The sequence below is a fragment of the Dipodomys spectabilis genome, unplaced genomic scaffold (assembly GCF_019054845.1).
Source record: "Dipodomys spectabilis isolate Male_0828 unplaced genomic scaffold, ASM1905484v1 ptg000004l, whole genome shotgun sequence".
Lineage (NCBI taxonomy): Eukaryota > Metazoa > Chordata > Mammalia > Rodentia > Heteromyidae > Dipodomys > Dipodomys spectabilis.
Window position 1 is genome coordinate 8894824 of NW_024870681.1, and position 15119 is coordinate 8909942.

General features: G+C 36.0%; 1 protein-coding gene across 6 annotated transcripts in view; it reads left to right on the forward strand.

Moving 5' to 3' along the window:
• Nucleotides 1-15119, forward strand: part of Bcas3 (BCAS3 microtubule associated cell migration factor) — a 526670-nt gene that overhangs the window by 150705 nt on the left and 360846 nt on the right. For all 6 annotated transcript variants that reach the window (XM_042692171.1, XM_042692205.1, XM_042692180.1 and 3 more), the window contains exon 15: nucleotides 11303-11567. In XM_042692171.1, coding sequence (XP_042548105.1) covers nucleotides 11303-11567 — 265 coding nt within the window. The remainder of the gene's footprint in view (nucleotides 1-11302; nucleotides 11568-15119) is intronic.

The window sequence follows — 15119 nt, forward strand, 5'->3', positions numbered from 1 at the left end:
CATTTTAGTTTTCTATATACTAACACATATAATTCTCAAGTTAGAATTTTAAATGTTAGAAAATAAGAACACTACAGCATCATAGGCAAGATATGCAATTGAAAGACTAGAAAGCATTCTAGTTAGTAAATAAAGATCCAAAATATGAAGAGTTGAACTGTTGTGAATAATGTTACATAACTTCTGTTTAAATTTATTTTTGGATTTAGTATAATTTATATCAAATTCCCAGGAGGAACTAACATAGAAATTAACTAGATGTGTTTAAAATTCACTTGAAAATACATTGGACTTTAAAAAAATATGAACATCTTGCCCATGTAATTGTAACTCCTGTACAGTATTTTCACAATAAAAAATATACGAACAAAGTTGAAAGATGCGTCTAACTGATTATCAGTTGAATCCACATTATTAGTAGGGAGTTCTGCACATAGACAGTTAACTTTTGACAAGAGTGTTTAGATATAGAGTAAGGAAAGGTTAGTCATGTCAACATGTTTACCCAAATTTGATGATAGAGATAAATTTACAAACCACAATTATATAGCTGTTATGAAGAAATGTAACTTGTCTTGGGTTAGACACAGATTTTTTTAGAAATGTAATGTGTCTTGGGTTAGGCACAGATTTAAAAAAATGTGACACTAATAGAAAATTCATTAAAACAAAATTTATAGATTATAGTTCATCAAAATGAAACATAATTTTCTTGTTGAAAGAAACCATTAGGTTGCAGACCAGTGGCTCACGCCTGTAATCCTAGCTTCTCAGGACTCTGAGATCTGAGGATTGTGTTTCAAAGCTAACCTGGGCAGGAAAGTCCATGAGATTCTTATCTTCAATAAACCACTCACAAAACCACAAATGACGTGTGGCTCAATTGGTAGAGTGCTAGCCTTGAGTGTAAATAAGATCAAGAATTATTTCCTTTGTGGCTTGAAGCTTAGCCTTCTTATACTGTAGATCCATTTTTTGAGGGAAGGATCTTGGCTCTTTTCTCTTTGCCTAGCTGCTCACATCCCCGCTCTTGGACTCATTTATTTTATTGACAAAATCATCCCTAAACAATTCATCAAAGCATACAAAAATAGGCATATTAGGCCAATGCCATAGTTTGCCTAATTCTGGGTTAATGTAGGGTTGATGTTTTTTCCATTATATTCCTGGACTGAATGCTTCTTACTTAGATTGCCTTCAGAGTTGTGGGTTATACATCTGGGTGGCCCAGTGGACACCATCTTATTTTCTTTGCTGAGCCCTCAGTAATCCAGATATTTAAAAGAACCCGTAAGCTGTTCAGTGGAATGAGAGGTAAGGTTCCCATTTGGACCCTTGCAACTTGTTAATCTTCAGGTTTACCTTTCCCATGGTGGATCTGTGATGTCAAAGGATTCTATTTTTTAAGTTGTTGATTAAAATAGTAATAGGTTACTGGCAAACTTCTACAAAAGGAAGTGTACTTGGTTGCTGCATCAGGCAGGTGGCGATGTTGTACTGAGTTAACACCTCTAGTACTTCAGCAGCCATTAATTCCTCACCTAGTTTCCTCTTGGGATTTGGTGGTATTTATGCTACATATATGGAATGGAACTAGACACCTGGAAGTTGGTCCATTGCAAATTGGTCTCACTGTCACTAGTATATGTGACTGAGGTACCCTGGTAATCTTACAAGCATTTAAACTTAAGTACATTCACATGACATTAGTTTTTTTAGTGTATATAAGCTGCAATGATAGTGCACTGAAGTGAATGGAAGGATCCCACATTTTTACAAGATTTTCAGCACATTTCCCCAATTAAAACATTCAATAATGTATTTAGTGTGAGCGTTGTTTTTTGTTCCAGTGACAACTGTTGTGCCATAACGTTTTCCCCTAACTGGGTGAGAAGAGGTTAAACTTGTGGATATGGTCAGAGGCACCTGGAAGTTTTGGCCCCTTTCTCACTGTTTCCTTAGATCCATACTGATTGACTCCCCCATGTACAGTAGTGCTACTTTTCAGCATCTAGTGTATGTCCAGATATTCTTTGCCTACTGAAACCTACTTCCTCCATCATTAGCACATCTCACCCTGTAGTTCTGGGCATGTCTGGACAGAAGTGTGTTCATCTCTTGTAACTGTGTCAAGTTACAGCAAGGCTCACTTCTATTAGGCCTACTGGCCCTGTGCAATTAATGGTAGCAGAGAGCTTCACATTCACTGTTTTCTTTAAAAATCCTATGTGAACAGTTTTCTCATATTGCCCTTTATTGTTTGTCTTGAGTTTTGGCTTTTAATAATACAGTTCTCTTTCTTTCCTTCCTTCCTTCCTTTCTCTTTTTTCTTCCTTCCTTCCTTTCTTTTGTCTCTTTCTTTCTTTCTCTCTCTATCTCTCTCTTTCTTTCTCTCTCTCTCTTTCTTCCTTTCCTCCCTCCTTCCCTCCCTCCCTCCCTCCCTCTCTTCCTTCCTTTCTTCTTTTCTTTTGTTTCTTTTCTTTCTTTCTGCCTGGGAACTGTCTCTGAGCTTCTTTTGAAGCTCAAGGCTAGCACTCTACCACTTTGAGCCACAGCTCCACTTCTAGCTTTTTCTGTTTATGTAATGCCGAGAAATTGAACCCAGGGCTTCATGCATGCAATGCAAGCACTCTACCACTAAGCCACATTCCCTGCCCACTTGTATATTATTGTCTTGATTTTTTTATTTTTATTTTTTTACTAATCTTGATGGAGACTTAACCTTTTTGAGTCTTGCTATATAGAGTCTTACTATTCACTATAATGGGCAACTATTGAAAGCTGAAAACATCCTTGAGTGCTTAAAGTGTTCATATCACCAACTTTAGAAATAGAATAGCTAAAATTTAAAGCTTTATCTTTAGCATATTAAAATTGTTTTTCCTTAGGCATTCCTACTTGTTTTACTGTTCTCTCATGTTTTTCTATTGCATTTTGAATACTATCTTAAGTCCTTCCTTGATTTTTACATACATATTGCATTAAGACAAAATAGCTACTTACAAAAATAAATTCTTTTTAGCATCAATTAATGCTTATTCAGAACAACAAATGAGAACTAAGATCTCCAGACATTCTGATTTCTTTATGCTGTTAAAAATCGAACTATTCTATTTGCAAGGAAAAGTTTATAATATTGTTGTTAGTTGTGAAGAATACCTTGAACTTCATGTCTTACATGTTTTTTACCAATACAACACGAGCTCATAGCTAAACCATTTATGATATGCTAAATGCCAATTCTGTTTGCTTTGTACATATTTAGTCATTTAGTCTTTACCAATTCTTTATGTGATATTAAAGTTTTGATATGTTATTCATTGAAATTTTTGTTCTTTTTTTTTTTTTTTTAATGCCAGTCCTGGTACTTGAACTCAGGGCCTGGAGCTGTCTCTGAGCTTTTTTTTTTTTTTTTTTGCTCAAGACTAAACTTTATTATGTGAGCAAAATTTCTACTTCTGACTTTTTTTTTTATCAGTTAGTTGGAGATGAGACTCATAGATTGGTGAACTCAGAGCTCAGTCTCCTTAATAGCTAGGTTTACAGGTGTGAGTGACTGGCACTGGGACAGAAATTTTGGTTCTTTATCCTTTGAAAAAAGCATAAAAGAGGAACAGGTTTCCCCGGTCTTAATCATACTACCGTTTTCCCCTCTCTCCATTTCTAGGTTGATAATTTTAGGTGATTTTTAAACTTTGAAACATAAAAGTTTGCAAATCATATAGCAGGCTTTCCACCATTATTTATGGAGCATATAAATTAATATGACAAATTTATTCTAAGCAAAGTTTTGCTAATATTAACCTAATTATAATTCTTCAGACAAATATTTCTCACTTAACTTTATTATTTTTCCTATTTTCCTTTGTAGTAGTAGGATTTGAATTCAGGGCCTAGAGCTTGCATAGCAGGCATTCTAGCTTTTGTGCCATTCTGTTAGTCTTAAGATAAATCATTTTCCATGAACATTGTTTCATTGACTTTGAAGGATTAGAATTGTGCATTTGTGTCTCTGAAAATATCTAGAGCTTGCATCTTAATTCTTTAAAAAATTTATATTTATTATCACGATTTTATTTATTTATTTAGGGTTTTTTTTTTGGGGGGGGGGTCCGGTCGTGGGGCCTGAACTCTGGGCCTGGGCGCTGTCTCTCAGCTCTTCAGCTCAAGGGTAGCGCTCTACCACTTGAGCCACAGCGCCACTTCCGGCTTTTTTCTTTTTTCTTATGTGGTGCTGAGGAATCGAACCCAGGGCCTTGAGCATGCAAGGCAAGCGCTCTACCACTGAGCCACCTTCCCAGCCCTTATTTAGGTTCTTAAGCCAGGTCATTGGTCTTGTTAGGCAGATGTTCTGCTCTACTGCTTGAGACATAACTCCAGATTATTTTTTAATTCGTGGGCAAATATTTCCCTTTTGAAATTTCCAAATATCTTTATTCAACCTAATTTCTTATAATGGCTTGTTAGTTATTGCTCTATGATCATTATCTATTATCTTTTTAGTACTCTGAAAAGTTAGTACTCTTTTCAGACATTTTATCCAATTATTTTCCTTCCCTCTTTCCCTCTTCTCCTGTCTTCCTTAACTCCCTTCCCCTTTCTGTTATTCCCTCCTTCAGTCTCTACCTGTTTCTCCTTTCACTTTTTTCTTAACTGAATGGAGATTGTAGTTATTTCAGTTATTAGGCATATCAAAGCTAGACGTGAAAAAACACACTTAATTTTTTTTATCATGATTCAAGATGTCTGTTTTACAAGTGGGCAACAATGTCTTGGTGGGTTTTTTTTTTGCCTCTTTCCACATGATAATTTTTATTAGTGCAATTTGTAGATATCATTTCAAAGTTCAAGGCAATAATATGAGAAGTAATGTGAGCAACAAAGATGCTAATTTCTTTTTATCAAGATACCAGGTCTATACCCAGATTCCTTCAGTCTCCATTTGCTTTTGTTGAGGGATTCAGCATTGGGGATAAATGTTGTACTTTTTTTGTGTGTTGGTTTATATAAAACTACATACTACAATACTAAATTCTAGTACTAAAGTACTAAATAGTGTATTTATATATACATTATATTATGTGAATTGTTAATTATATAATTATAGTTATGTTTACATTATATAAAGTATATAGTCTGTTTCTATCTATGTTTCTATCTATGTTTCTATCTATGTTTCTATCTATGTTTCTATCTATCTATCTATCTATCTATCTATCTATCTATCTATCTATCTATCTATCTATCTATCTATCTATCTACCTACCTACCTACCTACCTATCTGTACTTTAAAGGACTCAGAATGTTATCCTTAGCAATAGTTCCTCCTGTAGACTCCAGTGGCTCATGTGTGTAATTCAGGCTGCTCTAGAGTCTGACATCCACCGTATCACAGTTTGAAATTAGCTTAGACAGAGAAGTCTGTGAGACTCTGTCTTAAAAAATAGGCACAGGCTGGTAAGGTGGCTCAGTGGTAGAGTGCTTGCCTTACATGCATGATTCCTCAGCACCACATAAGCAGAAAAAGCAGGAAATGGTGCTGTGGCTCAAGTGATAGAGTACTAGCCTTGAGCTGAAGAACTGAAGGACAGCCCTCAGGCCCAGATTTCAGGCTCCACGATCAGCAAAAAATAAATAGAAAGGCACAAAAAGCAGTGCTGGGGGTGTGACTTGAGTGGTACATTCCCAGCTAAAGAAACAAACAAGCATGCAAGCAAAGGTAGTTTAAACTTCAAGAGTTCAAACCCAAGTTCCACCAAAAGAAAATAATCTCATAATTTTTAAGGGTTCAATATAGACTTGAAAATAATTCTGTTTCATTTGTTTGCCTGCCTGCCTGCATGCCTTCCTTCCTTCCTTCCTTCCTTCCTTCCTTCCTTCCTTCCTTCCTTCCTTCCTCCCTCCCCTCTCTCTTTAAAGGGGGAGATTTTAAAAAATTACTTAAACTTACTGAAAGACCTGTATACATTTTACACAAATCTTGAACTATTCCTTTATGAACATCTTGAAATTCACAAATGCAAAATACAATAAACATAAACAAAAGAAGCATATTGTAGATAGTAGGACAGTAGAAGGTAAATCATCCTGAGGTAATTTGACCTGTAGAGCCCTAGTGAACCCTCCTGCCATATTTTCCCAAACGCCCAGTTACTAACTATTCATCTAAGTTAGAGTGTAAGAAGAGAAAAAATTGGGTGATTTCTGGTATTCACCCCCTTAAATTCTTTATTTGGTAACTTAGTATGACAGACTTTAGGTTAATATTAAGGTCATTATCAAGTGATCTAAAATGTAGATTTCTTTATTGTTTCTGTCCCTATGCTAATATCTACTGAATCATAATCCGTAAGGTTGCACCTCAGGACCTGCATTTCTTAAAAATTATTTGGTGATTTATCCTCCCTTCCACACCTGAAATACTACCCTCCCCAGTCCCATGATTGATCACAAGGTCTTACGTATGAAAACACTTGACCAGAGCTACTACTAGCTCTCAGATTTCTTCTATCTAAAGTTTGCAAACCTCAAGTTCAGATTTTAGAATATTAAAATAACTGAAAATTTTATTGTTCCTATAAACAGGTTGTTAATAAGGTTTGAGGAATTAATTCGAGCATAATTTTGGAGGTGTATGAGATGGCCATTTCTGTATCTTGGATGCTAAAATGTTGCAACACTTCATTTTAGTACCTGAATTCTTTTGTTTTATATGCACTTTGAATTTAACCTGCTTTGTCAATTAAATATATAGCTCTTTAAAGTTCAGATAAAATATCAGACATAACTGAAGTCACTTAAAAATGTCATGTTCCCGTAACTATGTCTGCTACATTAGATTTTGATGGCCTGCTATTTGATTCTTAATGAGATACATAAAATGAGCCACTCATATTGCCATAAGTCATTTGCCTTTGTCAAAATTACTGCAATATGATTATAGTATCTAGTAAGGAAAGAATATATTAGCTTTCTGGAACCTCGTTGGTTTGTGATAATCCAGTTTCATAGCACCACAATAAGAAATAAGTGGAGAGAACTCTGAAAGAATAGTAAATTGAGTGACTAATGATTAATTTGAGTCTTAATTTAAAAGCCTAAACTGAGAATGAGTATGCTGGTGAGAATTTTTAAACTAAATTACGTTGTTTTTGGAGCCCCCCCACCAAAAAAAATGTTCTTAAAAAAAAGAAATGTTCCTAGAACTGGGAATGTGGTATGCAGGTAGTGTTTGCCTAGTATGCATGAAGCACTGTGTTCGATTCCTCAGTACCACATAAACAGAAAAATCTGGAAGTGGTGCTGTGGCTTAAAGTAGAGCTTTACCCTTGAGCAAAAGAAGCCCAGGGTTTTAAGTCCCAGGACTGGGAAAAAAAAATATTCCCTTGAGTCCGCAACCATTTGGTTTAATAGCATTTTGAAATGGGGAGCATAGAAGCACATACAATTTATCTCTTGAAACACAAGTGCTTAGTTCCTGAGTTCAGAGTAGTGGTTTGTGAATGTTCAGGTTTTTATCTTTCTTTCAAAGAAGTTTGAGAGTGTAACTGTAAATTGTGTTAATCTGTGCTTGCCGTGAAACTGATGATCGCGACCAACTCCCATCAGATCTTCTGAGTTAAGAGGAGAGAGTGTTCCAAATTGAGGTCAAAGATATGTGATGATGCCATCATTTTTTATTAGATTGTCTTTACATAAATATAGGTAATATATATCTACTATTATATGATAGGTAAATTTATTATAGTGTACAAACATAACTTAAAAATATATACAATATATAAATATGTATGAAAAACTTGTATTCTAATATTATATATTAGATGTATTATGATAAATATATTAAATATAATATGTAAGCATTAAATAGTATTGTTTAATATACTATTTAATACAATAATACATTTATATGAGATGCTTGTACTTGCTAGGTTTTCAGCATACTTTAGTATTTTCTATTTTTTTTTTTTTTTGTTGGTTGTGCTGCTTGAGCTCTGGGCCTGGGCCCTGTCCTTGAGCCCTTCAGGTCAATGCTAGTGCTCTACCACTTGAACCACAGCTCCACTTCTGATTTTTTGATCGTTAATTGGAGATAAGAGTCTCATGGACTTTCCCTGCCTGGTCTGGCTTTGATCCTAAGATCTCAGCCTCCTGAGTAGCTAGGATTACAGGTATGAACTACCAGGGCCCTGCTTTAGTATGTTGTTTTTTATGTGTGAAAAGCAGCCCAACTAGATCTTTAATACTAACAGACACATCATTTTGTATTTTATAGATTGGTGATTTTGCTATGTTTAAAAGATTGAAATTTCTCTTATTTGTTTGACAGCTAATATCTTTTCCAACTGTTCTCTGCTCATTTATATGTGTTGATGTGTCTTCAAGGTCATAGAGAAGAATCTTTTTCTAATAGCAGTTTTCTAAGTAAGCATTGGATAGAATTCTGTCTTCCTGTCTTGATAGTGATTGTGAAAGCCACTTCATATCACAGGCATGCTTCAAGTGAAAGAAGGAATCTCTTTTTTTCATTGACAGAGTGGAAAGTGATCCTGATTGTATGTGTTTTGGGAAAAGAATTCTGATAACAAGCTTCAGTTCTACTAAGGAGGGCCCGAACATAATAAGCTCAATAAGAAGCTTAAGGATATTTTTCATTGCTTTGGTTGTGGCAGGAGGATATAAGTGTGATATTATGACAGGAGATTCTGATGGCACTATGTATGCTTCTCTTCTGTGGCCTTGGCTATTGCAGGTTTTCTGTTTCTTGTAAGTTTTTCTCTCTCCTCCCACAAAAAGATAGGCAACTGACAGAGTTAAATATTTATGGAAAACAGTTTATATTTGTCAGCTTTCAGGGTGCTCTTAAATTTTAACACTCAAATATCATTTGGGTATTTCAGAAGAATAAAGATGGGTAGACATGTTTGTACTTTGTGTCTGTCCAGGCATTAATGTTTGTCAAGCAGTAAGGTAGCAGTGAAATACTGGTCCCTTGCCTCCCAGCATGTACAGCGTATCACAGTGTAAGCCAGCCAGGTCTCAAATTCATTATCCTCTGGTCTCAGCCTCCTGTGCTGGTATTACAATTTAATTTCAGGCCATCTTGAAAACTTACAATTTAACACATCCAAATTGATGTCAAGCCAGCCAGAGCTGTATTCTCTGATCTTAGCCTCTGGAATAGCTACAGTTACAATGAGTCACCTGCATCCAGTTGAATTTAGATTTATTTGAAGCTCTCGTACATTAGAAAGTTCTCTATCTGAAGCATTTAACGCAATTCATGTAGTTATATATAATAAAAGCTAACACACTTCAAACTCATACACAGACATATGCATTTTAAAAGTTAAACCTTATTCTTCACAAAGACCTCCTCATTTTATTTTGCTTTTATTTTTGTAATGCCTGAATTTTTTAAGCAATATTTTCTGTGTGATGAAAAGTTAATTTAGTTATTGTAGTAAGATTCTTAAAGTATGTGTTGCCACACACTTTATACAGTATAAACACGTGGAGATATAACTTTGCCTTTTCTCCTTCCCAATAAAACTGATACAAGCTAAAAAGTAAATAAAATATGTGTTATCTGGTTTATTGTTAGAGGCTATGTCTAAATAGAGTTGAGATGGGGCTGTGGCTCAGTTAACAATGCATGCTTCATATGTGTGAGGCTCTGGTGTGAATTCATGGCCCCCAAGAGGAAAAATAATAAAGCTTAGATCACAATTAAATTTTACTTGACTTTCTTTTTATGAAAAAAGTAAATTGGAGATGTTTTTAAGTTGTCCTCATCAGATTGGTCTCATGATAAAACTAGTGAATTCAAACTATTTCAAATTTATGTTGAAAGAGCAGTGTTGTGACTAGTTTGTCTGGATTAAATCTGTGACTACCACTTACTTTTGTAAATGGTGTTTATTTTAAAAACATGGCTCATTCCTTTACATATTTTCTGTGTTTGCATTGCCAGTAAAATCGAGACTATGCTATGCAATTTTGAGTAGCTCCTTAATTTAAAAAAATCAGGCATCTGCAGCTATATAAATTGTGTGTGTGTGTGTTTGTGTGTATGTATGTATGTGTGTAAGACCTTTCTTTTACATTGCACTTCTGTTTAGAATATATATCCCTGAATATTGGAATAAATTCCTATCTAAATTTTTTTTTTTTTTTTTTGTCGGTCATGGGGCTTGAACTCTGGGCCTGGGCGCTGTCCCTCAGCTCTTCAGTTCAAGGCGAGCGCTCTACCACTTGAGCTACAGAGCCACTTCTGGTTTTCTAGTGGTTTATTGGAGATAGGAGTCTCACGGTCTTTCCTGCCCGGGCTGGCTTTGAACCGCAATTCTCAGATTTCAGCCTCCTGAGTAGCTAGGATTACAGGTGTGAGCCACCGGTGCCCGGCTTCTAAATTTTTTATTGCTACCCATCAGTCTACTTAAAGTTTACTTGCAGAACAACCTTTTCAAAATTGAAATCTCTCAACTATTTTTCAATAATACCCAACACTTTGGCCTTCTTTGTCTCTGTACAACTTGCCTTCCATTTCTTTCTCATTTATATTTAAAATGGAATATCCAAATACATCTAAATTGTATTCTTTTTCTGTTTTATTTTGTACACATTCTTATGTCTGACAGTACTCTTTCTTATTTACTACTCATGCTTTCTTTCCCTCCATCATCTCTGAAAGGAGGAGATTGGATATCTTCTCAGAGAGGCAGTCTCTATGATGTCCTTCCTTTTTCAATTTTTTAACCAATTTGCTTGTGTATAGACAGCCATTTTACTTCTCCCATTCTATTTTAGTAAATTTCCTATGTACTTTCCTCCCAGTAGTCCAAGACTTCAAAGAGTTTATTATTTATCTCTTTATTCCTAGCGTATTGCAGTGGTACATCAGAATATTTAAATGACAGCTTTAATTAATTTTAGACTTAATTATGTAGGGTACTTTTACATTTTGACTACTACATACTTATTAGAAAATGTTATAGGAAAATAAGCCTGACTTATTTATTTTGTGTTACATTTCAATAGGATAACACTGTTTATTTAGGTCATGTTTTATGACTTGGTACTCTGTGACACAATGAACAGAATTCCCTAAATTGTGACAGATTTCCGACATTTATTGAACAAAATTCATTGAGAAGCTCTCATCTATAAAGTAAAAAAATTAATATCATTCATTTTAAAGCAAATTTGATGAAGCAATTAATTCCATTTCTTTTTGTTGCTATATGGAACTCAATAAATGATTTCAGGTATTAATAACCAACTTTCCTTTCTTGTTTCTAGGTGCAGGACATCTGCTTCAGCCATGACTGTCGCTGGGTTGTAGTCAGTACGCTCCGAGGTACTTCTCATGTGTTCCCCATCAACCCTTATGGTGGCCAGCCATGTGTTCGCACACACATGTCACCACGAGTAGTGAATCGCATGAGCCGTTTCCAGAAAAGTGCTGGACTGGAAGAGATTGAACAAGAGCTGACGTCAAAGCAAGGAGGACGCTGTAGCCCTGTTCCCGGTCTATCAAGCAGTCCGTCTGGCTCACCTCTGCATGGTAAACCTTATTTTGTCTCTCCTCACTGCCTCCTGCAGTCTTGGTTCCTAGTGTCCTTAATTCTAGGGATAAAACAGTTAACAAACTGCTTTTAATGTGCGTATAATAAGATTATCTGCTCATTTAACACACTTTTATTTATTAAACCTTGTAACAAATTTGAGACAATATAGAAATGTAGTACATTTGAGACAATATAAAATTATAAAAATAGTATTGTATTTTTTTTTTTGGTCTTTCTTGGGTACTGTCCCTAAACTTATTTGCTCAAGGCTAGTGCTCTACCACTTTTAGTTACAGCCCATCTTCTAGCTTCTTAGTATTTAATTGGAGATAGAGTCTCAGGGACTTGCCTAAGATAGCTTCAAATGGCAATCCTCAGATCTCAGCCTCCTGAGTATCTAGGATTACAGGTGTGACCCACCTGCACCTGGCAATATTGTGCAATACTTTTTTTGTATTATATAAGGATATTTGGTATCATTTAAGCATATAAAGTTTAACACTGTTTATATAACTTTAGGAATGAGTCCCATTGCCACTTATTTCTTTCAAAACACTTTGTGTCCAGTGGACTAGGGCTAAGTTTATTAAGAAATATTCCTTATTTCAGAGCTAATAATCATGAGTGGTGTGTTCTTTATTTATCTTCAGTTTTTACTATTTTTTCTTTTGGTGGTTTTGGGATTTGATCTTGGGGCCTTACTCTTGCCTGGCAACGCTATGTTGCCCAAGCACTTCTTAACTGATTATTTTTTTTTTTTTTTTTTGTCGGTCGTGGGGCTTGAACTCTGGGCCTGGGCGCTGTCCCTCAGCTCTTCAGCTCAAGGCGAGCACTCTACCACTTGAGCTACAGCGCCACTTCCGGTTTTCTGGTGGTTTATTGGAGATAAGAGTTTCATGGTCTCTCCTGCCCGGGCTGGCTTTGAACCGTGATCCTCAGATCTCAGCCTCCTGAGTAGCTAGGATTACAGGCGTGAGCCACCAGCGCCCGGCTTAACTGATTATTTTTAAGATTGTGTCTTACTTCTAGCCTAGGTAAATAATTGGAACATAGCTTGTCACCATGGTTGAGATGTATATAGTATGTTTTGGCTTTTTCTTTTTAGTTGGAGCTTCATGGGCTTTTCTGCCTATTCTGGCCTGGAACTGTGAGCTTCCCAATATCTGCCTCTCATGTAACTAGGCTGAACAACCCCACAGTGTAGCTCTTGGCTGAGAGGGCATCTTAAATGTAAGCCTGGGCTGGCTTCGAACTGTAAATACTTCCAATCTAGTCGCTGCCTCCTGATTACTAGCATGAGACACTGGTACATGACGCTTGAGCCACTCTGCCTGGCCTTCTCATTTTTCAATGGAAATTTTGAGTCATATGTGTATTTTAATTTGTTAGATAACCCTAAACTAATTCTGATAAGAATGATTCCCCTCCCCTTTTTTTTTGATCAGTCGTGGGGCTTGAACTCTGGTCTTATGCGCTGTCCCTCAACTCTTCAGCTCAAGGCTAGTGCCCTACCACTTGAGCTACAGCACCACTTTTGGTTTTCTGGTGGTTTATTGGAGATGAGAGTCTTACGGACTTTCCTGCCTGGGCTGGCTTTGAACCGTGATCCTCAGATCTCAGACTCCTGAGTAGCTAGGATTAGAGGCATGAGTCACCAGCGCAGGACTGATTCCCCCCCCTTTTTTTTTTTTTGGGTCCGTTTGTGGGGTCTGAACTCTGGGCCTGGGCGCTGTCCCTCAGCTCTTCAGCTCAAGGCTAGTGCTCTACCACTTGAGCCACAGCACCATTTCCGGCTTTTTTCTTTTTTTTTGCTTATGTGGTGCTGAGGAATCGAACCGAGGGCCTCTGGCATGCAAGGCAAGCACTCTACCACTGAGCCACCTTGAGCATTGCGTATTTTCTATGACAGATAACCATTTATGTTTGAAAACTGAAGCTTTTTAAAAATAGAGTATATGATAATCATGGAAAATGTTTCTTAATAATTTAAAATTCATACTACATAAAAGCAACCATTTAAATGTAACATTTGTACATGCACAGTGTTTTACCACCTACCAACTCTTCTTCTATAACATTCGCCTCACACCAACTGTGAACATCTAAAAACTTATTCAGTGGGTGCATTTGTTCTGTGTATTTTATATAATTTATTTGCAATACATACCCTTTTGTTTTTGACTCCTTTCACTTAATACAGTGCTTTTGATGTTCTTCCACATTGTAGTGTATATCAGTACTTCATTCTTTTTATTTTTATGGTTATATTGTACTTCTTTGTATGAACACATTCTCTTGCATACATTCAAACCTGGAAGGCACATTGTTTGCTTCTAACTTTTGGCTGTTAGGAATTGGTTTGTTTGAGTACTTCCTTACAACTCTATTGCATATTTGTCTATGTCTTAGCTTCTGTACTGACAATGTAACCTATTGCAGATGTATGTATGTATTTTCTATAGATAGACTGAAAATAATATGTTTATTGTGTTCTGGGAAGAGCCACTATAAAGAAAAAAAATAATCTTTTTTCTCTTGCTTATTTTAGTTTTATTAATATTATTTTTTAGCTATTATTTTTATAAGAGCAGTTATTGTTCTTATGTGCTTAACTAGTGACTTGTGTACTTCAAGGTTGACAGGTTTTTAGGATTAAATGTTTTTGAGAATCAGTTCTAGATGAAAACTAATTTAAAATGTAATCAGAACTTTTATATATGTATGCATGTATATTTGTATATAAATGTATATACTTATATATGTATGTGTATACGTATGGTTTGCCAACTTCTAGTGGCTCACGTTTATAATTCTAGTTACTCAGGAGTGTGAGGTCCGAGGATCATGGTTTAGCATTAGCCTAACCAACAAATCCATGAGAATCTTTAAACAACCAGCAAAATATGGGAACTTTTGCTGGATATGGTAGTCTATACCTATACAGAGGAAGGATGGTTGAGAGTTTGAGGCCAGCCTGGTATAAGATGTCAATCTTGTCTGCCATTTGCAAGGCATTTTATTTTAGACCTAAGTTATTACTTACTTTTTTTTTTTTTGCTGGCTCTGGGGCTTAAACTCAGGCTCTGTGTATTATCCCTGGGTACAAGGCTAGTGCTCTCCCACTTGAGCCACATTGCCACTTTTAGCTTTTTCTGAGTAGTCTATTGGAGATAAGAACCTTTAGATTTTCCTACCCTGGCTGTCTTTGAACCAAGATCCTAAGATCTCAGTCTCCTGAATAGCTAGGATTATAGATGTGAGCCACTGCCATGTGACCATTAACTTACTTTTGGAGTATATTTTGGTGATGATATAGATAGAGGGGTATAATATATATGATTTCAGGGCTTTTCTCTTTGTTTTCAACTTGAACAAAATACCACCAAAGACTCTGGAAGAGTTAGTTCACATATACAGTGTGCTAGGTGGATAAGGTAAAAGGACATTTGTTGATAAATTTAGGGTTCATCTTTCTGTTCTTCCTTCTTTACTAATAAAACTGCACATACTTTTTTTGTTGTTGTTGTTGGCTGTGGGTCCTGAACTCT